Source organism: Torulaspora delbrueckii, chromosome 7, assembly GCF_000243375.1.
Source record: "Torulaspora delbrueckii CBS 1146 chromosome 7, complete genome".
Lineage (NCBI taxonomy): Eukaryota > Fungi > Ascomycota > Saccharomycetes > Saccharomycetales > Saccharomycetaceae > Torulaspora > Torulaspora delbrueckii.
This window is the reverse complement of record NC_016507.1, coordinates 345,103-368,685: the sequence shown is the minus strand read 5'-3', so window position 1 is coordinate 368,685 and position 23,583 is coordinate 345,103. Positions and strand designations below refer to the sequence as shown.

Sequence of the window (23,583 nt, the reverse complement as noted above, 5' to 3'; positions counted from 1 at the left end):
GGCCCTTTTATCTGTTGTTATAGTGGTTGTTAGTTAGTAGTAACGCCACCTGGCAGGTTCGCCCCTTGGGTGGTTCCCCTGAGTAAGAGAGAAGTCACGTGACAAGGTTGGGAACGTCAATCTACATACTAAAATAATACCAATTCTAGTGGATTTTTTAGTTCATAATCGTTAGTTGGTTTTAGTATACACGATGGTAAAGTTTCAAGAGGTATGTAGTAGTTACATATTGGATTAAGTTGGAGATGGTTTCTGTAACGAATTTTCTTAAAATCGTATGATTTGTAAAAACTGAAAAACACTTCAATAGAGATGACCTGTTGCCAATTGGAGTCCAAAATTCATCATTCAACATGACATAAAATGCCACTAAAAGGTGAACTTGTTTCTTCCGACAACACTAATCCCCTATAATGAATCAGCTTTATAACAAATCAATGGCAATTCTAATACTAACCCGCTTCAACAAAACCATTCTTCCCAAAGTTGAAAAGTAAAATTAAAGTTCAATGCAATTGGAGGGGAAAAAAGTATCTAATTCATATATTTTTCTTCGGATTGAACTTAAGCGGAGGCAGTCTTAGCCTTCTTGTCCAACTTGGCTTGGGCTTTGTTACCCATGATACCACCACCCCAGTGCTTCTTAACTTCATCGTACTTGACGGCAAAGTTAGCGTTGACGGTGGAGATGATCTTAGCCAAAGTAGCTTCGTCTTCATCTCTGACTTCAGTCAAAGCGGCGACAGCAGAGGTCTTTTGGTTAACCAAAGTACCTAATCTAGCCTTACCCTTGACGATAGCGTATGGGACACCCATCTTCTTACACAAAGCTGGCAAGAAGACAACCAATTCAATTGGGTCAACATCGTTGGCAATCAAGACCAACTTAGCCTTCTTGTTTTCAATCAAAGAGACGACGTGGTTCAAACCGAACTTGACGGCGTATGGCTTTGGAGAGGCTTCTTGTCTGGTCTTACCTTCAGCGATGGCAGCAGCTTCCTTGGTCAATCTTTCCTTCTTTTCAGCAGCAGTTTCTGGTCTGTACTTGTTGAAAAGCTTGAAAGTTTCAGCAGCAGAGTTTCTGTCCAAAGTGTATTGGAACTGAGCAATGGCAGGTGGGACCTTCAATCTGATAGACAAGATCTTCTTCTGTCTTTGCAATCTAACGTACTCTGGCCATTTGACGTATCTGGACAAGTTTCTCTTTGGTTGGATATCTTGACCAATACCGAAACTCTTTGGAGCAGAGTTAGTCAATGGGTTCTTTGGCTTGCTAGACTTGGAAGCCTTGGAAGCAAATGGAGCTGGAGCAACTTTCTTAACTGGAGCCATCTTTGATTACACTTAGATGATATTTAGAAGTGCGGTATGAAATTTTTCACTTTCTTAATTTATAGCTTGAGATGCGTTGTTGAAAAATGCGTTCTTTCGCTTTGTCAAAACTTTTTCAAAAAATCTGAAAAATTTAAGTGTTTATAGATGTCTGGATTAAAAATCAAAAACAGTCACAGATTCTTAGTAGCATAGCTTGTAGTTGTCCTGCAAAACTGCTCTATATGAACATTTAGATTACCATTAGAATATTAAAGTACAGATCGTTACTTAGTTCTCATTAAATTATTTACCGTCAGTCCCTTTCTCATCGTCTTCGTCCTCCATTGATTCCAATGAAGAGAGCCAACCTCGGGATCTCTTGACGGCTTCTTCCCAGATTCGCCATTTCTTCCTACGTTCAGTATTATTCGACGTACTAGTAAAGATCTTGAGATCTGGTTGTAGCTCAAGCGGACACTCTTCATCTTTTTCGACACCGTTGTAGAAAATGTACTTCTTGACATCTTTCAAATCCTTCCACATGAGACGGTCCTTGGGGTCTTTGAAAGCCATTTCAGCAGCAATGGCTGCCCCGAGCGCTGTACATTCGTGCGTGGGAGATCTTCTCACTTTGACACAAGGTCCTAGGATATTGGCTTGAATTTGCATAACTTCATCCGAACGGGACATACCACCATCAACGGCCAAAGTGGATAGGAGTGATTTCTCATAAGTACCAGCGCTAACTTCTTCAAGGAAATCTCTGTCCTTGGTTCCCAAAGCGTCGGAACTCATAGCTTTTAAGATAGCACGAGCTTGGAAACATACACCTTCAACAGCGGCTCTGGCGATGTGTGAAGCAGTGGTGAATTGCGACATACCCATGATGGTAGCACGGGCTTCTGGGTCCCAGTAGGGTGCAAATAAACCACTGAAGGCAGGGACAAACACTACCCCTCCAGAATCAGGTACTCTGCTTGCTAAGGGACCTATATCTTCAGCCTTGGGGATCAATCGTAAGTTATCTCTTAGCCATTGCACCACTGCACCAGCGACTGCCACAGAACCTTCCAGTGCAAAATGTGGTTTCCTTGCCTCTTCATCGGCCAAGTGTGGAAACCAGTAACCAAAAGTTGTCAAAGCACCGTGTTGGGATATCAGCTTTGTTGAGCCAGTATTGTAAAGCAAGAAACACCCGGTACCGTAAGTACACTTGGCAGAACCGGGCTTGAAAGCCAATTGACCCACTAGCGAAGCGCTTTGGTCACCAAGACAACCCTGCAAGGGGATTCTTGGGGTTCTGTGACTGAAATCCGACAGAATCTTCCAGTCAGCGAGCGGGATATGGTCCTTTGTCACTTGCGGTACGTGGAAATCACCATAGTACTCGGCAGACGATACAATGCGGGGCAAATTGATCTTGTTCTTATCGATCCCCCAATAATCAAGCAATTCGTCATCGTAATCAAGAGTATCCAAGTTCATGAACCCCGTACGGGAAGCATTCGTAACATCAGACACAAAAGCATGCGATTTGGTCAAGTGGTAGATCAGCCAGCTGTCGACGGTACCAAACATCAAGTCGCCCGACCCGTAGGCCTCCTTCACTTTTGGCTCATTGTCCAGCAACCAACGCAACTTTGAGCACGAAAAATACGTAGAGTACAAAGGCAACCCCGTCTTGTTTCTCAACCTCGTTTGCTCATCCTCAGGTGTGCTGTTCCTCTTCTCTGTAACAATTGCTGCATTTCTAGTATCGTTCCACACAATCCCATAATCCACAATGGGCATCCCAGTCTTTTTGGACCACACCAAAGTCGTCTCACGCATACTGGCTATACCAATACAATGTACCTGATAGGGTGGAAGTCCATCAGGAATCCGCTGCGCATTCACATGGTACGTAAAAGCTAAAGTCTTGGCAAAACATTCAACCACATTGTCCAAAATATTAAGCGGGTTGCATTCAACCCAACCAGGTTTTGGAAACCTTAAAGTCGGATGTCCAGCTTTAATAATCAAATCCTCAATCTCTAAAAACTCATTCTCCTCGATCGCAATACCTTCTGCAGAGAAGATAGGTTGGTTACTTTCATCAACACTGAATCTACGCCTTTTACCAGACGCAGCATATTTCTCCTTCGAAGCAGAAGTAGAGTACTCGATCTGGTGCTTCGCAACTTCCTGGCCCAGTCTATTAAACAAAATCGCCCGCGAAGACGTAGTTCCAACGTCGATCGCCGCGATCAGTGGGATAACTTCATCCACGGTCAACTTTGGGTTTTCATCAGCAGTCATCTCGGGCAACGTATATTCGCTCTTAACCGTATAGATACTTCTCTTCCACACAGGTCGTCTTATTGCTAGACCACGTAGGCTTCTTATATAGCATCGAAACATCAGTTTCCTCAACTACTGATGAGCCACTTTGAATTTGTAGTTCGCAATCGTGATATTTGGTCGAGACTTGCACGGGTCAAGGGATGGTGGGCTATTGCATCACTGATTCCGACTGCCCGAGTGCATTCTCCTCGAAGCTGAGATGGCTGGACTGTTGGTGACTCAGCTGTTGGGCTGTGCCATTGTCACCTAGGCATCATTGTTGGTGAGATTTCCGATCGACCGTGAAGGTGCGGGGCGTCTGGAGTTACCTTAGTGGTAAGTTTGGCGATCCGCTTGGTAGCGCGGGGGGCAAGCATCTGGTACAGTTTGTATTGTGAACTTGCAGATTCGAGTTTAAGTATTTCGACCCGATGCGTTGATGCACTTATGAAGCGTTCTTGTTGTTATATTCGGTAAGAGGGGTAGAAGGTCTTAATTTAGCCTTGCGAGCCTATAGCTACTACATTGGGATAAGAGCCTTTATGCTTCAGAATAGTTTCGAGTTCAGAGTTTACTACGTAGGATGAAGCAAGTATGTTTAGATAAGAGAGTCACAATGAGGGCTGTAGAGAATATAAATTAGATTCCGATTTCGATTTATTGGATTGGACGTTGATCGTAACTGTTCAGTTGTTGAAGAGACAATGAGAACCAGAATATCAATAGAAAAATGTAGAGTTTTGCTTACTCGAATACATCATTCTCATTAGCAATTGAATAATCTACGCGGAAGGTCGGCATATAGAGACAAAGAGCATGGTAATCATAGCAAATAACAGTAAATGAACGAAACGATCCAGGGTTAGACCGTTAAAATACATCGGATTGTAGCTTAAACTTTAAGCTTCCTTTACAATCGCTCAATACGTTTTCACTGTTAATAACCGTTGAAAGAAGCAAGATCTCCTTTAAAGAGTTCATAAAGGCTGAGAATCATCAATGGGTCGCTCTTCCGTGGGCTCCAACGAGGCTGCTGATGCTAAGCAAGACCCACCTGCGACTGATGAATCTGGAAAAGGAGGTAAGAACCCTCAAAAAGCTATGAATGACTTCCTGGCGGACCCAGAATCACGCCCAGTGGATATGAAGAAGTCTACTGACGACCCTCATTTCACCGAACAAAGGTCTCGGAGTAGTACTAATCACTCTCACAAAAGCTCGAATAGTAATGATGAGTACGATTATGAAATGCAAAGTTATTGGCCCAGACCATCGTTCTCTAGAGGGCAGTCCCGTACATCCTATATCCCACAATATTCGACGTACAATGGTGGACAGTTTCCAATGCATCATGTTGTGCCTAATACTCAAATGGCTATGTCCTCTAGTGCCGACACTTCTGGTGGTGCGAACGGCCATTTGCCTGGTACTGAAAATTCAAAATCAGAGCTCAGACCAAGGGCTACGACTGTATCGTCGAATTTCGTCAACCTTGGTGAGTTCTTTAGGAATAATGACGATATGGAATCTCATCATACCTCGGATCATAGGTCTCATCGTGGCTCAACGAGCAACAAGTCTAATACTGACCATTCTTATTCAAATGAAGATAACGAGTCTGATCCAAGGAATGTACCGATGATGGTGAGACCAAAGACTCTGTACCAAAATCCTCAAACTCCGACAGTTCTTCCTTCGACCTACCATCCCATTAATAAATGGTCCACAGTGAAACACAGCTATTTGAAAGAATTTCTGGCAGAGTTTATGGGTACCATGATAATGGTTGGATTTGGTAGCGCTGTTTGTTGCCAGGTTTTTGCCGCTGGGAAGATTCAGCAGAATCAATTCGATGATGCATTGTCACTGCTGACCAATGCATCGGGCGAACTTGTTGAGACTGCAAAGACTTTCAAGTATTTGGTTACATCAGTAAACGGTGGTACTTTCGACGACGTAGCCTTTGGTTGGGCAGGGGCCGTAGTGATGGGTTATTTCTGCGCCGGAGGTAGTGCTATCTCTGGTGCGCATCTTAACCCATCGATCACAGTAGCCAATTACATCTTTAGAGGTTTCCCATCCAAAAAGATTCCATACTATATTGCGGGACAACTGACTGGTGGCTTTGTTGGTGCATTGATCATATTCATTTTTTACAAGAAAGTTCTTCAAGAAGCTTACACTGAGTGGTGGACATCAGAGAGCGTTGCATCGATGTTTTGTGTCTTCCCCAAACCATATTTATCATCGACTCGTCAATTTGTTTCCGAATTTGTATGCACTGCAATGCTACAAGCTAGTACTTTCGCCCTGACAGATCCTTACACATGTTTATCCTCCGATATTTTCCCGCTGTTGTTGTTCGTCCAGATCTACGTTATAAACGCTTCTTTGTCGTACCAGACAGGCTCAGCGATGAACATGGCTCGTGATTTGGGCCCTCGTCTAGCGTTGTACGCTGTTGGGTTTGAGAGATCAGTGCTTTGGAGCTCTCACAAGCATTTTTTCTGGGTCCCCATCGTAGCACCTTTGGTAGGTTCAATGACCGGTGCCCTAGTGTACGATGTCTGCATTTATCAGGGACATGAGTCCCCTGTGAACTGGCCGTTATCTGTATATAAAGACATGATTTTGAGAGCGTGGATCAGAAGACCTGGCTGGAAGAAGAGAAACAGAGGAAGGGCTACTTCAGATCTCAGTGACTTCTCGTACGATGATGATGATGATGATGATAATAATAATGATCAGGATAACGATAGCCAAAACAGATTGGCACCTCCAAGAACGAGGACCCGCTCAACTGGTTCTGATACAGAGGATCAACCAAGACAAAAAGGTGTACAATTCAAATCAATGCAAGGTAGAGCCAAGAGATTCTACGGCGGTGTGCCAACTATTCTGGAGGATGAGGATTCGATAGCCACCGCATCACTAGGTGGTGCTGCATCCGAATCAGTCGCGCTGTCCGATGAATCATCCACTGAGGGCAACAATGAAGTTGATGACGGGGAGCACGATAGAAAGACAAGGTAGTATGAGAATTTTTGTAATTTTAACGCTTTATAGACATATTACCATGTAAAGAACAGGAGTAACATGCAAATGACAATGACTGTAGCCAGTATAATGGCATTTTTACGCCTTCTGGTACCTATTTTGCCAATAAGTTGATTAATCCCGGGTATCCTTTGCAATGTTGCCGAGATCCTATTGTTGGCACTTTGTAATACACTGCTCTGTGCACCAAATTGATCTCTGGTTTCCCATGCTTGAGTAAGTAATCTATCGATAATATTATGTGATTGATCCACTCTTCTCGTTTCGTTTTGAAAATACTCATCTTCATTGTTACCCAAATTTGCACCAGCCTCTAGATCATCCTGCTGTTGAGCGATATCATTTTTTACACTGAACAATAGATTCAATCTATTCCTCTCCTGTTGGATCGATGATCTAATATTTCTGAAATTTTTCCAGTGCTCTTGTAATACTTCTTTATGACGCTGTACTTGGGAAAGTTTCGAAGCTGAGATATTGGGGTTTTCGTCACAGATGTGGGTCAACGACTCGATAACTTCCCGCCTCTTGGATATATTTTCCTCTAGTAGTTTGTCGAGATTTTTCTCCTTCCCAGTAGCTTCTGAACTTGTTGTCTGTGCGAATGAAGAATACCGAGAAAGCAGTGATTCTGCCTGTGATTCCAATGAGATCGCCTGACTCCTCACAGTCACAAATGATTGAGGGTTTGACATCCTTTTGTCTTCTTTTGAACCTGTTCTACTATATATCCCTTTGGTGAGATATCCTATTTTTTTTTTTTCAGCTTTAAATCAACCAACTAAACAAAAAGACACTTAACCATCTATTTAAGTACCCATCGGCGTATTTAGCCTGGTCTCCAACAATCTCTGCTGTATCACAGGGGTGGATCGAGTACCAGGTTTCTTGAAGGTGCGAAGTAGGCGAGACCACTGCATCCAATTCGAGTTGAAAACTCTTGTCTATGCCAAGCAAAGCGCTGACGTCTTGAGGGAACCACAACGACACGAAATCGGATTCATCTTCTTGAGATTGGTCCTTTCGCCATACTCGTAGGAGTAGTAATGGCTCCTGATATACTTGACTATATGTGATCTTCAACTCGAGATGTGAAAGGTCCTTCGCTGTAGATGGTACAGCCGTTTGCAGTAAGATCGAATCATCCAAAAGACGAACCACCTGAACCACAATTTGATTCTGCAGGGTTTTAGAATCGTACAATTGATGCAATTGATCACAGTACCTCTGATACGAGATCATCTTAATAGCTTACTCAAGTGAGTGTAATGATGACAATTAACAATTAATTTTGAATAATCCTCTGAATAATAATAATAAATAGTCGTAATGCATACAGGATAAATAATAATAATAAATAATAGTCCCTTCAATCGGTGGCTATAGCCTTCTTGATCTCTGCAATTGCTAGACCAGGGTTCAAACCTTTAGGACAAGTTCTAGTACAGTTCATAATGGTGTGACATCTGTACAAGGACATAGAGTTTTGCAACATGTTCTTTCTAATGGCACCAGCCTGGTCTCTTGAATCAACTAACCAACGGTAAGCTTGCATCAACACAGCTGGACCCAAGTATTGTTCCTGGTTCCACCAGTAAGAAGGACAAGCAGTGGAGCAACAAGCACACAAGATACATTCGTACAACCCATCCAATTTCTTACGGTCCGCAACACTCTGCAAGACTTCCTTACCATCCGCTGGGAAAGTAGACCTCTGCAAATATGGCTGAATCGACTTGTACTGTTGGTAGAAATTTGTCAAATCGGGCACCAAATCCTTGATGATATACATATGAGGTAGCGGATAAATCTTAGTCTCCTTCTTATGGTCCTGATCAATCTTACACAGACAAGCCAAAGTGTTTCTACCACCAATGTTCATCGCACAAGACCCGCAAATCCCCTCTCTACATGATCTTCTCAAAGTCAAAGACGAATCCTGTTGATCCTTAATCTTCAAAAGTGCATCTAGCACCATGGGACCACAGTCATCCAAATCCACCTGGAAACTTTGCAAACGTGGCTTTTCAGCTGGTTTGTCAGGATTCCATCTGTAAATCTTGAATGTCTTCAATCTAGGAGTCTGAGAAGCGGTGGCCAGACCTCTTCTCAATATTCCTCCCGCGACTCTTTGCTTCACTAATCCATTCATCATTAGCCCTCCAACTGCTCCAAATCAAACCTTCAGTTGTTGTTATGTCTCTTACTAAGTCGTCCCCTCCATACTCTTTATATATGAAGGATTCTCCGGGGCATGAAAATATTACGAAAAGTCTCGGAGCCGAAAACGCCCGACTCTGCCAAGGCTCAAAGTTGAAGAACTAAAAGAGAGGATGATGGTTTAAACGGATGGTGTTGATTGATCGGAATATTTTTATGTGAATCAGAAGGTTAGTTAGATGGGTTCAATAAATTTTGGTAATTTTTTACAATTTTTTCGAGGTAAAAAGCTTGAAATTTGTAATACTTGGTAAAATTATACTATTGAGGAGTAGCTATTAAGTTGCACTTTCCTACGAGTAATCGAATGCTTCGAAATAGAAAGTTATTTTCAACTTGCAGCGATTTTTAATTGTATGACACAAATAATGCTGGGGAAAAAGGTTGTTTTTTCTCCTTAAATACTTCTGTAATAGAATGCCTATATTTTAACGAAGACAACGAAGATAAATCCTTACTGATGAAGTAAATCCCACAATTATGATTCTGGTTTCAAGAAATTTTTGGGCTTTTCGTGAACATCTTCACAAATTCAAATCAATTTAAATAAAAGGTATTTTTTTTTATATCAAGTTCGACAATTTGTATATTAATAGGACCTGAAATATAGGTCAAATGGATATAGGGCTTGCAACTTCTTGATGAAGGATGTAACGAATGGCCTCCCTGCACTTTTAGGTTTGGCTTCACCATTGGTATATAGGTTGAGTCCACCAGATCTTTTATGAGTGGAAACTGAAAATGAAGAAAGCTATGGCGGACACATTTAATCTATGTTAACCTGGCAGTCTCTGACAGTCAACTCAGAATTCAAAATATATCTGAAACTTCATTTGAGATTTTTAATATATTCCTATCCTCCAAATTAGTACAAGTTTTCTCAACTAAACATATAATGATACAAATCTGGGCATTATAACACGCCAAGCATCGACCATATTGAATGTTTATAATAATATACAGTAAATGTCACAGCTATAAAACTGCTTCACAGTACTTGTTGTACTCTGTCACAGCGATGGCGATATGCTTGTACATAGACTTCCGCTCTGCAGCATCTGCAACAGGAACAAAGTATTCGGAACCTGACTTGAGCTTAATGTGGATGCCACCACGTTGTAGGATAATTCCCTGAATACCGTAGTAGTCTGTTACCCACATAGCCTCCTGAGAACCAATGTTCATCTCTATGATGTGTTCCATCGAAACGAGAACCGCGAGCTCACGCCCAGGGAGGACGACATGTGTGAGATAGTTGTCGTTCATAAAGAGACCTCCATCAACACTCTTGAGCCAGTACTGGCCTTGTGCATCCTTCAGGTTAAACGACTTAATGACTTTCTCATGGTAGTCGACGTAACGTGGCAATCTTACACGCATAGACGATGGTGCGTCCAGGGCCGAAGCAGTACTCTTGACTCCTTGGCTCAGATTGCTTGTTAAGTCCAGAAAGCCAATGGCTGTCTTAGTGGGTAGCCCGAAGAGACCTTTGCCTAGACCTTTGATGAAACCCGCCGTTCCTTCCTTCTGGGCTCCATTCATGGGATCCAAGGCCATACCAGTGAATCCGCTGCCGATAGTGTTTGCGAACGATTGGGCAGAAGAAGAGAAAATGTTGCGTTTGTTGGCGTTCAGTCTCTGTTGTAGCCTTCTCTTTTCTTGGAACTCAGCATCCTGAGTGAAAGATAGTCCCTTAGCCATTGAACCTGTGAACTTGGCCATACTGTCAGAGAGACCGAAAACTGTTTTCTTCGCAAAACTGAATCCACCTTTAGCTAAATGGATACCCAATTCTTGAGGCCTGTCATTCATCATGTAGCCTTGATAAGGCTCGTAAAAGATATCCCAAACACCTGAACTGATCGTGTTGAACAAGCCAACTGGATTACCCAGGAAGTCTGCAGAACCCAGAATTTTATGAATTTGGTAAAAAAACTGCTGTCCATAATGGGTCTGCACAGCTTGAAGCAAAGTATTGATCGGGACTCTCACATTCGCCATATAAAGTGAGTTCAATTTTATTGGCGCGTCGGTCACATTAGCCAAAGTCATTGTTAAAATATCGATTAGGAATAACATGGTTCCTTGACGTTCTAATCCAAGCCTGCTTTGTTCACCCTCCAATAGGTTGTGTTCATCGGATCTCATAAATGAGATATGTAGGATCATTGGTTGAATGTGGAAGATCTCGAAATACATATCCTCCGCAAAATGGACATCTTCACACTCTGGTAAAGTTATATGGTCACTAAATTGTTTCTCTGTTGGATAACTGTTCCAAACAGCACCAGGAAACTTGACGAAATCAAGTAGAGCTATTAGCAGCTCTTCATCCAATTGTATTGAGAGTTCTTGCAGAAGTAACGTTGCATGTTTGAAATATAATAAACCATGAGAATCGTCTTTGACCTTGGACAGCGAGCCTGAAATGACAGGGTGATTTTCAATCTCTTGAGCAGTGTGTAGCAGGGCTGCCGGGTATAAAATATTTTGAAACGGGCTTCCAAATAATTGATTATCAATTTGAAGCCATTTCAATTTCCAACTTAGTGATTGGTAAAGATCAGATTCATTGTAGCGTAGTTCCAAACCGCTCGCGTGAACATACATGATTTCTTGCAAGGAGGTATTGATCAATGAAATACCAACACCTTTGAAAGAAACTATAACCTTCATGTGAATATTCTTGTCCTCTTCGTCAACACTGAAGCCCTCGCCACTACTGTTCACAGACAGCGAAGAAGATGTCTTCTTCTTTTTCAATTTGTATAGACTGACTTCGGGATTATAATTAGTTATCACCAACGCCTGTGTGGGTCCATCAGCAACGACATTTAAATCCACAGTCATCATCTCTTCATTAGCTGCCTTCGCTGGAAGACGCATGGGTTTTAAATTTCCTATTTCCGCCAATTGGATTTCTCTTCTTAGGCCTCTAGCGGTCAATATCAACTTCTTCTGCCTAGCAGCAGGATAATCCCATGCATAAGGCATCACACTTTTCGGTGGAACCCTGTAATAATAAGGTTTATATTCTGTTTCATTCAATTCATCATAAGTATCATAGTCGTAGTAGTCATCAACCACACGAGGGTCTCTCTGATAGAAAATGAACTCTTGATCGCTAAAGTTTCTAATCGAATATGGCCAGTGGTTATTCGCATCACCCAATCTGATAAAGACTGTAGCATTTTCAAGTATGATTTCAATTTTGATCAGCATGTGGCTGGAATCTTGCTTCAGCACCTTCAAATATGTGAGTCCTATGTCCTTTATGAAAAAAGGTGCAGACCAATCGCAGTTAGGGCCTAAAAATTTGACCATCAGCTGCTTATTGAGAACATTTCTCATCTGATAAAGTGGTGTTGAAAGATCTGGATCCAATTGTGAGACATTTGTTGAGCCGAACTCACAAATCTCGACCGGCAAATCCAAACAATTCTGTATGATATAGCGTGGCGCAATCTCAACAATCTTACTGAAAAGATGTTCACCTTCACCTTCAATAATTGTTACACCCAAATTAGATTCCTGCTCTTTATTTGGGATGTTCACAACGGTGTCTAATGATTGACCGAGAGCATCAAAAGATAACGGCAAACTCCAGTCAGACTCTTTGAACCGAACGAGAGCACGATTTTTGTTATGACCGTCAGTATCGAAGGAGAACATTTTTGGAATAGTGAATTTCTCATCTCCCAACCTTTGAACCTTAGCCTGTGCAATGTTCGTACGATCTCCTTGTATGTACAGGTCTCTGCCGGTCTTGTTCAATATGATGTAGGGTGCAGATAGCTGCAGAATCTTTGCTCTCGTTCCTTCAACACTTTGATAGTGAATTGCCGCATGGAACCTTTGACCTCCAGCGAGCTTCGTTGTGATCCTTGTTTCTGGCTTCAAGGAGCTGCGAGTAGCGGTGTTGACAATTGAAGGCTTTGAGAGCGGTGCGTCGTCAACCAAAGGTTGTATAGCTAATAGCAGGAAATTGTTCAACGAGACGTCATGAACCGGGACCCTAGAACCCTTCTTTAGAAGTGTTAGCTTCTTATGCTCTTGTTTCTCGTCATAAAGTGTGAAGTTTAGATCACAGGGCAAACAATTCTCAATTACTAAGGGTGATGAAACAATAATTCTCATACGAGGATAGATCTTTGCCAGTGGTTCTTTGCCATCATATTTCCCATTGACCTCGATGTAGAAGACTCGGTTGGGGTCAGTCTTTGATTTACATCTTAAAGGAATGGAGGAGCTCAGCAAATCGCGCCATGATATCATCTGCTCAGACCAATCAAACTCACCGTCCTCCGTAGAAGGCTTAAGACGCAATTTAGAGCCGTACGAGCTTTCCACGGGAACTGAGTGACAATCAGATGAGCTAATGGAATATGTTATGGGCTCCTTATTATCATCCGTTTCCACCTTCAGTTCAATGGTTGTCATCGTCGTGTTCTCTAAGACCAGCGTAGAACGGAACGTTATGGTCTTGACATTATCTTCACCCAACTGCAAGTCACAGGTCATACGGTTGTGCACATGGTTGACAGCTGGCTGCAAAACGAACAGAAGTTCACCCTCATACGTCGCATCCACCTTCATCACAGTCTTATATTTGGACCCTACAACCGAGGCCACTATATTCGAACCTTCGCTATCTACGTTCAAATTTTCTCTGATCGTCCTCCAGTCTTCAAATTCCCAGGGGATAGTCTCTTTGGCACGAAGAGTCGTCAGTCCCTTTTTATTGTTGGGATCTTCATTCGCAATCCATATGTCAAGGTCAAGTTCTGTATCGTTGGTGATCCTGTACGGTTTTTGAGCTCCTCTAGAGTTCAGACTAATATCACCCGTCAAAGTACTTGGAATTTGGGAAAGCATCGCTATTGTCCTGGAAGAAAGCGTGATCTCAGCAAATTTTCTTGAGATGGCATCGAATTGAATCATGGCATCTCGTTCTGACCCCTTAGACAAGTGGAGGGAGATAGGAAATGATTCGACCAATGGCTCCCAGCTAGATCTAGAATAATTGAATACATTGACATAAGTCTCCAATAATGCAAGGGCGTCAATATCTGTTGACCAGTCCTTTACTGACGTTTGGAAAGGACTGACATTCAAATCTAGAATTGGCATTTCATGAACATCTCCAATCAGTAGTAACCTCATTCCACCAAACTCGGCGACGAGCTTTTCACCACGAAGAACTACATCACATCCTGCTGCCCTCTCAGCTTGCTGTTTCGCGTGATTGGTATTGAGAGACGATACGAAACTTGGCGCATACTTTGACAATTTCTTTTCAAATTCTTTTGAGAAGGTTCCATAAGACAAATTGCTCTCTGGCAAAGCATCCTCGATTGTGCCACCATTCATTTGTGACATTGCTCGATTGAAGATCAGCATGGCCAACCGAATATCTCTAAGAGAGATGCTGAGCACCAATGGCTCGACTGACACCTGAATGTCCGTCAGTAGCTTTTCAGGCGTAGAGTTTCGTCTGTCAATTACCACAGATGATGAAAATTCGTCTAGTAACTTTACTTTTTGGTCAGAAATCGAATTCATTTTAGAGAAAGACATTCCGACGTTATTGGCGGAGAGAGTTAGGATATTTTGATCGGAGAGCAAGAGCTGACCGACATTGAATACAACAGCTTCCGAGTTTAAATCCGATGGGTCTGCTAATAGCACCACAGCTGCGTTAACAACATTAAGAGAATACTGAATTTTGAGTTCACTTGCACCTTCCTTATCGGCGTTTGGTGCTACTTTTTCGTCCTTATATTCGGGACTTTCAATATCAACAATGGCTGGCTTGTGGTTGAAAGCTGAGTCGAAAAAGTGCTGCAATGCGAACAGATAATCCATTGCCAGAATGGCTTGTGGACTGTCAATTGTGACAGATATATTGATTAAAGATCCTTGGCCTAATTTTCTGGATGAAACAGAACCCATAAATTGGTAGTTTTTGTTGACTATTTTGGGGATCAATTCGGTGTGCTTGTTATCCTTTCTGTCTCTTATGTCCACAACTGCAAAAGTAGCGATATGTGATTCGGCATCTCCTGTACCATCCTTGTTAAACTTGGCATTAAGAGCAATGTCCTGAAAGGTAAGCCGAGTCAAACCATTTTTTTCCAGCTCTATTTTGTTAGCAGTGTCGGCGTATAGAGTCAACGATATCTCAGGAGCCTCGAAGGAAAAGTCCAGTTTCAATCCCTCCGGATCGCTAGCAACAGCTTCCTTGGAACCTATCGAGTTGGAGCTGGGATCTTCAACAGGGCTATTGATGAAAGCATTCGCGTAAATCGCATCCTCGCCAAGTTCCTCTGACGTCGGTTCACTGATGTTGAAGGCCGCCGCCGCTTGTTCAGAAATCTCCGTCAAATAACGGAGTTGTAATTCTGTAAGCGAAGTCATCAAAGGATCGAAGTAGCCTTTAACCCTGAACTCGGGCTCAGTAACCTCAGCTAATGGATCGTGGTGAACATTGAAAGTCAGACACATATTATCCACCATCTTCAGCTCTTGCTGAGAGCCGTCATCCAGATTGAAATTTGACAACAGTTGACCTTCTCTAATCCCCAATGTTATATGGTTGATCTTGTGGGACGCCTTACCATCAGAAAACGTATTTTGAATGCAGAGCTCACCTAAGTAGAACTTGATGCTGTCATGAATATTCTGGCGAGGGTCTATCAGCTTTGGAAATTCAACAATAGGTGCTTTCACTAGAATCTCCATTTTGAGATTATTCACGGATTCAATAGATGGGGCTTGATCGTAAGCAAGCTCACGCGCCCTATCAAATAAGCTTTTCAGTTTTGAGAACTTATAGAAATAGTTCACAAGTTTGTTAATGGATTGCTCCACGAAGCTTACGTGCATCGATCCTGTGGTGTATTTCAAAGCAGAGTCGTAGTCATGAGGATTATTTGCAGGATCAAACGTTTCATAAGTAAGTTCCGCCAGTTCTTTATCGCTCATAGTAATTATTCTTCTAAACACCGAATCTCTTGGCAGAGTATCAGATGTTTCATCTGTAAGCTCCAAACCCCCAAGCTTCATATTGACCTTCATTCTTTCCGGCAGTAAAAACATACTCAATTCACCCGCGGACAAAACTAGAGTTGCGAGCTTTATCGAGTCGTCATTTAGTATCACTACGATCCCAGCCATTTTTATGACCATATCCAACTTTTGTGGGGCGTCCTCTCTGTTCTCCTTATTATGTCTTAAAACATCTGCTGGCATATCAGGAGTAGTGGGATCTGTGAAGGTGGTTAAAGCAAAGTTCATGAGGGTGAGAAGGGATTTTGGAGTCAGAACAATCTGCAATTGCTCCATGTTCATTTTCAAATCCTGATCAAACACTTCAATTAATGTCTTATTGTGAGGCACAATCCTTTGCGTCCTAATATAATCTACAGTGAACAAATCTCTGTCGGCTGGCCCTATATCACCCGAGGAAATCAAATTACGGAATTCCTCTTTATTACTCTCCTCGATAAAATCGACAATCTCTAGCGAATGTACCTTCAAATCGAGGGCCATTTCTTTAGCTTTTTTCTCGATATGAAGCCTTACCTTACCTCCTAGGAAATCTATTAGTTTCTTACAACGCATCGCTTCATTATCCACGCACTTGTATAGTGAGACTTGAATCGAATCCACATCGAATTCTAGCTCAACCTGTTTTTGAGCAATTTCTAGCGGAGCCATCTTGTCCAAAGCTTGTAAAGTTTTTCTGAGCTGAAGCTGTAACTTACTCTCCTCTGAATCCACATTGTACTGTTCCTTGAATTCATCATCTAAACCGAAGTCAATGAAGGTGGGGATAGATTTTTCCAAAAGCTGCATGATTATCTTGTACTGGTAATCATTCAATGAGAGGCGTAACTTTGGCAAGTGACCCGATGCTCGAGCCCTAGGCAAATTGTATGCTCGAGGTAAAATTGAAACATCGAGTGCGACTTCTAAAAGTAAACCACTCAAAATGCTATATTGAGAACCTTCTGATGTGCCACTCAAACTCGAAATTGTTGACCGGACATCGGGTCCCACCAGTATCTGCGTATCTTGCAAATAAAGTTGGAATCTATCAAACATTAATCCGTTGAGCTCTGACTCGTCAATCTCCTCATATTCTTCGGGACTCATTTGCTTTATCTCTTCAATTCTTTCCTTTGGTACCAGATCACTTGCGAGAGCAATATGGCCAGCGTCTATTACTGCGCAAGGCGTATCCCAGATATGTGGATTGAGAGGCAGGATTATTAGGGGCGCTTGGAGATCGAGAGTGACATTAGCCGTCCTGTGCTCTTCAAGAAGGGACTCGATACCCATTCTTGTTTGAGTAGTCCATCCTTCAACAGTCGCCTCAGCCGCACTAATTATTGCTGTTATTGTGTCCATATGCTGCTTTGGTGGATTGAAGAACCTGATAATTTCGTTGATGAAGTGAACATGATAAAATACAGTTATACCACGCAACTTAACGTCTACCTTAGAATCTGCCGATTCATCCAAAGGATTGGTCTCCAAAAGAACTTTGAAGAGGGGCTCATGATTGCCTTCTTCATCCGCAACACTCTCAGACTTGATGTTCTTAACGCTTATGATATGCTTGTAAAGAGTATTTGGAGAACCATCCTCAACCTTAAACTCCTGTAACTTAAAGGACGTTAAAGAGGAGTTTGGACGCTGTAGAAACTCAACTTCGCAGTTCTCAAATATAACCTGGCCCAATACTGCCTGTGGATCTTTATTTTTTATCGTAAATGCTCCCTTTTTGAGGGAACTTGTTACTTTCATTGTCACTCTATCCTTCGGCAATTGAGTTTCAAGTTCATGACTCTGGTTGAATTCAATGGCATCATACAGCTCCTGTCGTTGTTCATCAGTGAGCAATAGATCGTTAGACTCTTTCGTGGTTTCTGAACCACCACTCCACCAAGAGGAAAACCAACCTTGAGAAGCTTTGTTTTGTTGGCCTGCTAACGACGATGGTGAGTCACGCGAACTTAAGCGCAGTTTGGCATACTCTTTCTTCGCGACGGACCTAAATAGCACAATTGTATCAAAATCGAGGTCTCTGTGTAATCTCTCTAGTTGCTCTTCGTCATCTGAGTCGGGAAGCTTTTCTTCCACATTACCTATCTGTAACTTTTTCATCCATAAATCAACATAAAGGCGTCTCTGGTCACATTTCCGTTTCATGCTATCCCATGTCCACATCTCGTTCTTTTGGTTAATTTCATCGATAACACAGGAGGCCGTGTATTTGAACCAACCTTTTGGATTTTCTTGCACTGGATATTGCGGTCTTTTCGACTTAAATTTTTGAGTCTTTTGACTCAAGTGTATACTGGATACTGTGTGAAGAATATCTGCATACTCAGCATCATCCAATTCAAACCCAAGTTCATTGAAAAGAACATCAAGTTCGATGTGAGGCCTTTCCTTTGTCGAACCGCGCTTATTGACACTCAACCTACCTGATCCCGTCACCGGCTTGAGCATATACTGATAACTCGGTATGGAAGTTCCCCCAGTTGCCACGGCATTCTTGAATTTAGATATCAAAATGTCATGATCCAAAATTTCGTCCTCCTCTTCGATAGTAGCGGATTTTGTATTCCAGTACATACAAAGAGAGTTTAAAGTCAACAGCTTATGTGTGATATCCTGGGTCATCGAAACGAAGCTAGGTGTCCAACTAGAATCCGTCGAGACTGCCGAAAGCTCACTAAGAGTGATACCGACGGAGCATGCTTCCTTCGCGAACAACTGATTCATATCCTCGTACCTCAGATGTATATTCTTAATGGTAACTTGTAAGTTGTCCACGACTTTTGTCATCAGTGATTGCATAAAGGATTCATTTTCGGCATCTTGACCATTTGGATCCTCTGCAGCTAGCCTTGCTTGATTAGCCAGTTCCCACTCGGCCAACTTGTGAAGCTTTACCCTCAATTCCCGTTCTATCTGCTCTTCAGAGTGCATAGACGCCATATCCCTAGGCGTACATAGCAAATAACAATCTTCAATAACGATCTTAACCGGTTTATTCTTCAAACTCGACCATGGGACATTAAGAACAAGTTCTCCCAAAATACCAAACTTGACATCAACTGGTAAATTCAAACCATCTAAACAATCTTTTCTCAATTTCAAGTTTCGCAACTTCACATTCCCACTCCATATCCCCACATTCAATTGGGTCGGATCGAAGTTCTCCACATAAGATCCCAACACCCGGTTGAGAAGAGTCGCTGCTAATGACTCTAACATTTAAAATTATCTCACTATCGATGAGCAGCGCCAGTATAGTTGTCTTATCTACTATTGCTTTCCCTATTATATGACTTTTAGCTTATAAGGATGTATTTTTTACCCGAACTCATCGCCACCTTAACTAATAATCACAATAGTCAAGTCTGAGATACTTATAAAGCACCTAAAATAACCCATTGAACGCTCTAGAAGACTATTAGCATTTGGGAGATTGGCAGGATGAGCAGTAGCCAAGTTTCAGAGGAAAAAGAGCGAGATTTGGTAGCGAAAGTGGAATTGAGGTTGGCACTTGCTGATAGCGCCGAGAAGTTCCAGCAGGGATTAGATACATTTGTCGCCCCACTGTTGTTGAAACTAGCTTCTCCTCATGCTTCTGTTAGACAGGCAGTTTTTAATGTTTTGAAGGATATTTTAGCAAGATTGAGTTCTCTGAGAGATGTGAAAGTACCAGTGGAGAAATTAATATCACAAGCTCAAAGTCCAGCTGTCTTACCAAATCAAGATGACGGACCTGTTCGTTTATACAGCTTGCTACTTGCCTCCAAGGGAATTGACCGTCTGGACTCAACAGAGGCAAGATTTTTAGTACCATTGGCTATGCGCCACATTTCAGGTTTACCTCGAACAGCATCTGCAAGAATGTTCCATGCATTATGCAAATTGCTGCTCAAATGGGTTCCACCACTTAAGGGCTCCAAAGAAGAAGACGAAACTCGCGAGTATCTCGCACTTGATGATAAAGATGACTTGAACTTCTTGTTACAGAAGTTCACTCAGTTTTTCCTGCTTGTACCAGCAAAAGCAGATCCACAGTCCGGCATCATCCCAAGAGGTTATTCGTGTCCCGGTTTGTGCTCAGATGATGTCTCTTTCTTCACGTATGAAGCTGGAGTCAGCTTCACTAAGGAACAGATGCTGCGTTTTAAAAGCGCCATCTATAAATTTACTACCAACGGATTAGTTAAAGATGATCAGCAACTGCTAATATTTCTATCTGTGGCTTCCACAGACTCCAGTGATCTGTCCGATTCCGCTATTCAACATTTAAAGAGGTTGGATACCCCTCATGAAGAAGCTCACTTCATCAATTTCATGATAGGTTTGTATACAGGCAATAAGACAACGGGCGCACCACCCGTGAAACACGAATTACAAGAACGGATATTGGGAATGTTGAGCAAGAGCGTACTTGCTACATCTAACTCTACCCAAGTATCCCGCATTTGCTCCATAGGAATGCATTCGCAATATCCGAAGCTCAGATCTTTGAGCCTGATTTTTATTCGTCATGTTGCCAAACATAACTATCAGAGTTTGGTTGAGCAACAAGAAGGCAGCATGAGTATAGCGCCACTCATAAGGAATAATTTGCATGAAGAAGGATGGCCCAGGCTGCAACTGGGCTCTTCAACCCCAAATTTTGCGGCCACTCTCAATTTTAGAAGACTGCAATATGAGACGCTAGGTGATATTCTTCGGAAGGACCCCACTCTGTTACCTGATTTGTCATACATCGAGTTTCTCCTTGATTCACTCAAAGGAGATCTATCTGAATTTCGGCCCAGCATACAGGAAGCATTAATTTCTTTGACAGCGACCCTTCCTGTTATCAATGATGCATCGAAGGAAAGACTCAAACTCTTGATCCGGAAGGTCATGGCTGATGACTACGAAATTGACTCTGCAGAAACCAAGGAACAAAAAGAAGCGATAATGGCGTGCAGATATGTTTGTATTAAGTTCTGCAACGCTATTTATCCCTTTGATAATGCGGAAGCTAGAATGATAAACGTCTGGGGTACTTCCAGGAATAATAAATTTGACGTCATTGAGGAAGCGTATAAGGGCCTACATCCGTACTGGTTCAGAGTTAACCAAGCTCTAAATACAACGGAATTTAAGTCAACGAGCGATCTATTGGCGTCTAAAATAAATGAAACTTCTTTTCCACACTTCAAAGATTTCGTCTCTTTAGTGTTGAAGGAGCTTGAATCCGCGGCCAGGGTACCGAGTTCTTCAATCTTCAAAACATTGAATGTTGCCGTTCGGTTCAGTAAGCAATGTTTGGTGTCCGAGGCTGTACATGGAATGAAATCAGTTGTTATCCAAGATGAGGATTGGTCAGTCAGGATTGAAAAGGCCTTGGAGGTAGATGAGATAGTTCAACAGCAAGTTTATGGTTTACTTGTAAATACCGAGGGTGAATGGCTAACCAGGTTCCTACATTTGTTAGGCAACGAGTTTATGACAAACGACAAAGGAACGCATTTTAGTTCCTTCCATTACCACGATCCTATTTTTGGCGAAACATTGTTGGCTTTGACTCGTTACTGTAACTCCAATACTCTCAGCTCCCTCAAGAAGTTGATTCCACAATTCTACACTTACCTTGGAACAATGGCTATCAGCAATTTTGAAAATTTGGAACTTGCAGCCAACGTTCTGGGAGTTATTGCTGTTAACGTTCCTTACTCAGAAGATGTCAAAGAAATACTCGCCACCCTCGAGCATGCCACTGAGTCCGAAATCAGTCCTTCTTTACTTGCCAACTCTTATATCGTTCCTAGGATGATACTCAAAGCAGTCCCTGAGACGGATATAGTACTTAGGAGACTTACTGAAAAGTTGATGTCATTAATGCGTCTCTGCAGGAACAACAATTTAGTCATAAGATTGCTAAGTCAGGTAACAAAGTTTGGCTCGTTAAACACTCTAGATCAAGAGACCAGGAATCTGTTTCTATCACAAGCTTCTGAATATCTGCAGACAAAACTTATAAACAACTCGGTAGCTGCAGAGGTCTGGGGTTTTCTTTCCATATACAAAGCTAATGATGAATCCTTCACATCACAACTGGACAAACTATGGGAATCACACGTTTCAAAGCAAATAGATTTCTTATTTTCAACTGGTGAAGCTTTGAGTGTAATGGCAGGTGGATGGCATAGTGGATATCTATTACAGCAGCTTGACGTTCTTAATATATCTCAAGAGAGGCTGCAAGAAATTTACGATGAGGAAAAGCTTCAAGTTGTTATGGATAGGGTGCTTGAGAGTTGTGATTCTACTAAACCCAGTCTCAGAAAGGCATCATGCATTTGGCTGCTGTCATTAGTTCAGTACCTGAAAGGAAATGATATTATTTTAAAGAGATCTAGCGAAATTCACCTCAGATTTATGAGATTCTTAGCTGATCGAGATGAACTCATCCAAGAGTCAGCTGCTCGAGGCTTGAGCTTAACTTACGAAATGGGCGATGAGAACTTGAAGGAGGGCATGATAAAAGGTCTCTTGAGATCTTTCACTGACACCAAAAGTGCGAATAACATGACCGCGGGGTCCGTTGCTGGAGAAACTGAGTTATTCGACGCAGATGTGCTGAAAACTAACGACGGTTCTATTCGCACTTACCAAGATATTCTTAATTTGTCTTCAGAAGTTGGCGATCCTTCTCTTGTTTACAAGTTCATGTCGCTATCCAGAAGCTCACAACTTTGGTCGTCTAAGAAAGGTATTGCTTTTGGTCTTGGTGCGATCATGTCTAGGTCTTCTTTGCAGGAACTTCTACTCAAAGATCAGGCAACTGCTACTAAGCTGATTCCGAAACTTTTCAGGTACAGGTTTGATCCTTATCCTGCTGTAGCTCGGTCAATGAGTGACATATGGAACTCTCTAATAACCGACTCACCTGCTGTTATTTCGCAATACTTCGATTTGATTTTGGAGGAGCTCCTTACTGGCATGGGCAACAAAGAATGGAGAGTTCGTGAAGCAAGCACCCTAGCCCTATTACAGCTAGTTCAATCTCAACCGCGGGATAAGTTTGAGGCCAGTATTCTTAATATATGGACAATGGCTTTCAGGGCTATGGATGATATCAAAGAAAGTGTCCGAGAGGCGAGCACGAGGCTTACGACCGGATTATCGCAGATACTGGCTAGCTCAATCAACGTCAATGAAGGGGTGAAACCTGAAGCCGCCGAGGAAATTCTGAAGCAGATTCTGCCCTTCTTCCTTGGGGTCAAAGGAATCAACAGTGATGCAGAAGAGGTAAGAAACTTTGCCCTAAAAATGCTACTGGATTTGATTAAAAATTCTGGCGATGCCACTAGGCCATTTGCTGTTGAACTTGTTTACGACTTCACTCTCCTTTTTTCTGCAATCGAACCTCAGGCTATCAATTTTCTCTCATTGAATGCCAACAACTATAAAATTGACACAAACGCAATTGATCTTTACCGAAGGAATAGCATCAGCAACTCGCCTTTGATGGATGCCATCGGAAAATTGATAAACAATTCTGATTCGTCATTGATGGATGGTCACGTAAGCAGCGCAATTAGGGCCGCCAAAAATAGTGTGGGCTTACCATCAAAA

The 23,583-nt window shown here is 42.2% G+C and overlaps 8 protein-coding genes across 8 annotated transcripts in view; 2 read left to right on the top strand and 6 right to left on the bottom strand.

The window, feature by feature from the left end:
- Positions 1-564: 564 nt before the first annotated feature.
- On the bottom strand, positions 565-1,332 carry TDEL0G01830 (60S ribosomal protein eL8; the record flags this gene model as incomplete). Its single annotated transcript, XM_003682713.1, has 1 exon — positions 565-1,332. The coding sequence occupies one exon, from the start codon at positions 1,330-1,332 to the stop codon at positions 565-567; it is 768 nt and encodes a 255-aa protein (XP_003682761.1).
- A 285-nt stretch (positions 1,333-1,617) lies between these two features.
- GUT1 (glycerol kinase) lies at positions 1,618-3,714 on the bottom strand (the record flags this gene model as incomplete). The annotated part of the gene is made up of 1 exon (XM_003682712.1): positions 1,618-3,714. The coding sequence occupies one exon, from the start codon at positions 3,712-3,714 to the stop codon at positions 1,618-1,620; it is 2,097 nt and encodes a 698-aa protein (XP_003682760.1).
- A 1,023-nt stretch (positions 3,715-4,737) lies between these two features.
- Positions 4,738-6,669, top strand: FPS1 (Fps1p; the record flags this gene model as incomplete). The annotated part of the gene is made up of 1 exon (XM_003682711.1): positions 4,738-6,669. The coding sequence occupies one exon, from the start codon at positions 4,738-4,740 to the stop codon at positions 6,667-6,669; it is 1,932 nt and encodes a 643-aa protein (XP_003682759.1).
- A 38-nt stretch (positions 6,670-6,707) lies between these two features.
- Positions 6,708-7,388, bottom strand: GOS1 (Gos1p; the record flags this gene model as incomplete). The annotated part of the gene is made up of 1 exon (XM_003682710.1): positions 6,708-7,388. One exon carries the CDS (start codon positions 7,386-7,388, stop codon positions 6,708-6,710), a length of 681 nt encoding a protein of 226 aa, XP_003682758.1.
- A 73-nt stretch (positions 7,389-7,461) lies between these two features.
- On the bottom strand, positions 7,462-7,935 carry ATG10 (E2-like conjugating enzyme; the record flags this gene model as incomplete). Its single annotated transcript, XM_003682709.1, has 1 exon — positions 7,462-7,935. One exon carries the CDS (start codon positions 7,933-7,935, stop codon positions 7,462-7,464), a length of 474 nt encoding a protein of 157 aa, XP_003682757.1.
- Positions 7,936-8,062: 127 nt separating this feature from the next.
- Positions 8,063-8,845, bottom strand: SDH2 (succinate dehydrogenase iron-sulfur protein subunit SDH2; the record flags this gene model as incomplete). Its single annotated transcript, XM_003682708.1, has 1 exon — positions 8,063-8,845. The coding sequence occupies one exon, from the start codon at positions 8,843-8,845 to the stop codon at positions 8,063-8,065; it is 783 nt and encodes a 260-aa protein (XP_003682756.1).
- A 1,043-nt stretch (positions 8,846-9,888) lies between these two features.
- VPS13 (membrane morphogenesis protein VPS13) lies at positions 9,889-19,203 on the bottom strand (the record flags this gene model as incomplete). The annotated part of the gene is made up of 1 exon (XM_003682707.1): positions 9,889-19,203. The coding sequence occupies one exon, from the start codon at positions 19,201-19,203 to the stop codon at positions 9,889-9,891; it is 9,315 nt and encodes a 3,104-aa protein (XP_003682755.1).
- Positions 19,204-19,425: 222 nt separating this feature from the next.
- ECM29 (Ecm29p) overlaps positions 19,426-23,583 on the top strand; it is a gene marked incomplete at both ends in the record, with an annotated part of 5,544 nt that continues 1,386 nt past the window's right edge. The window contains one exon of the mRNA XM_003682706.1: positions 19,426-23,583. This exon is cut by the window's right edge and continues 1,386 nt beyond it. Within this exon, the coding sequence (XP_003682754.1) occupies positions 19,426-23,583 (4,158 nt within the window).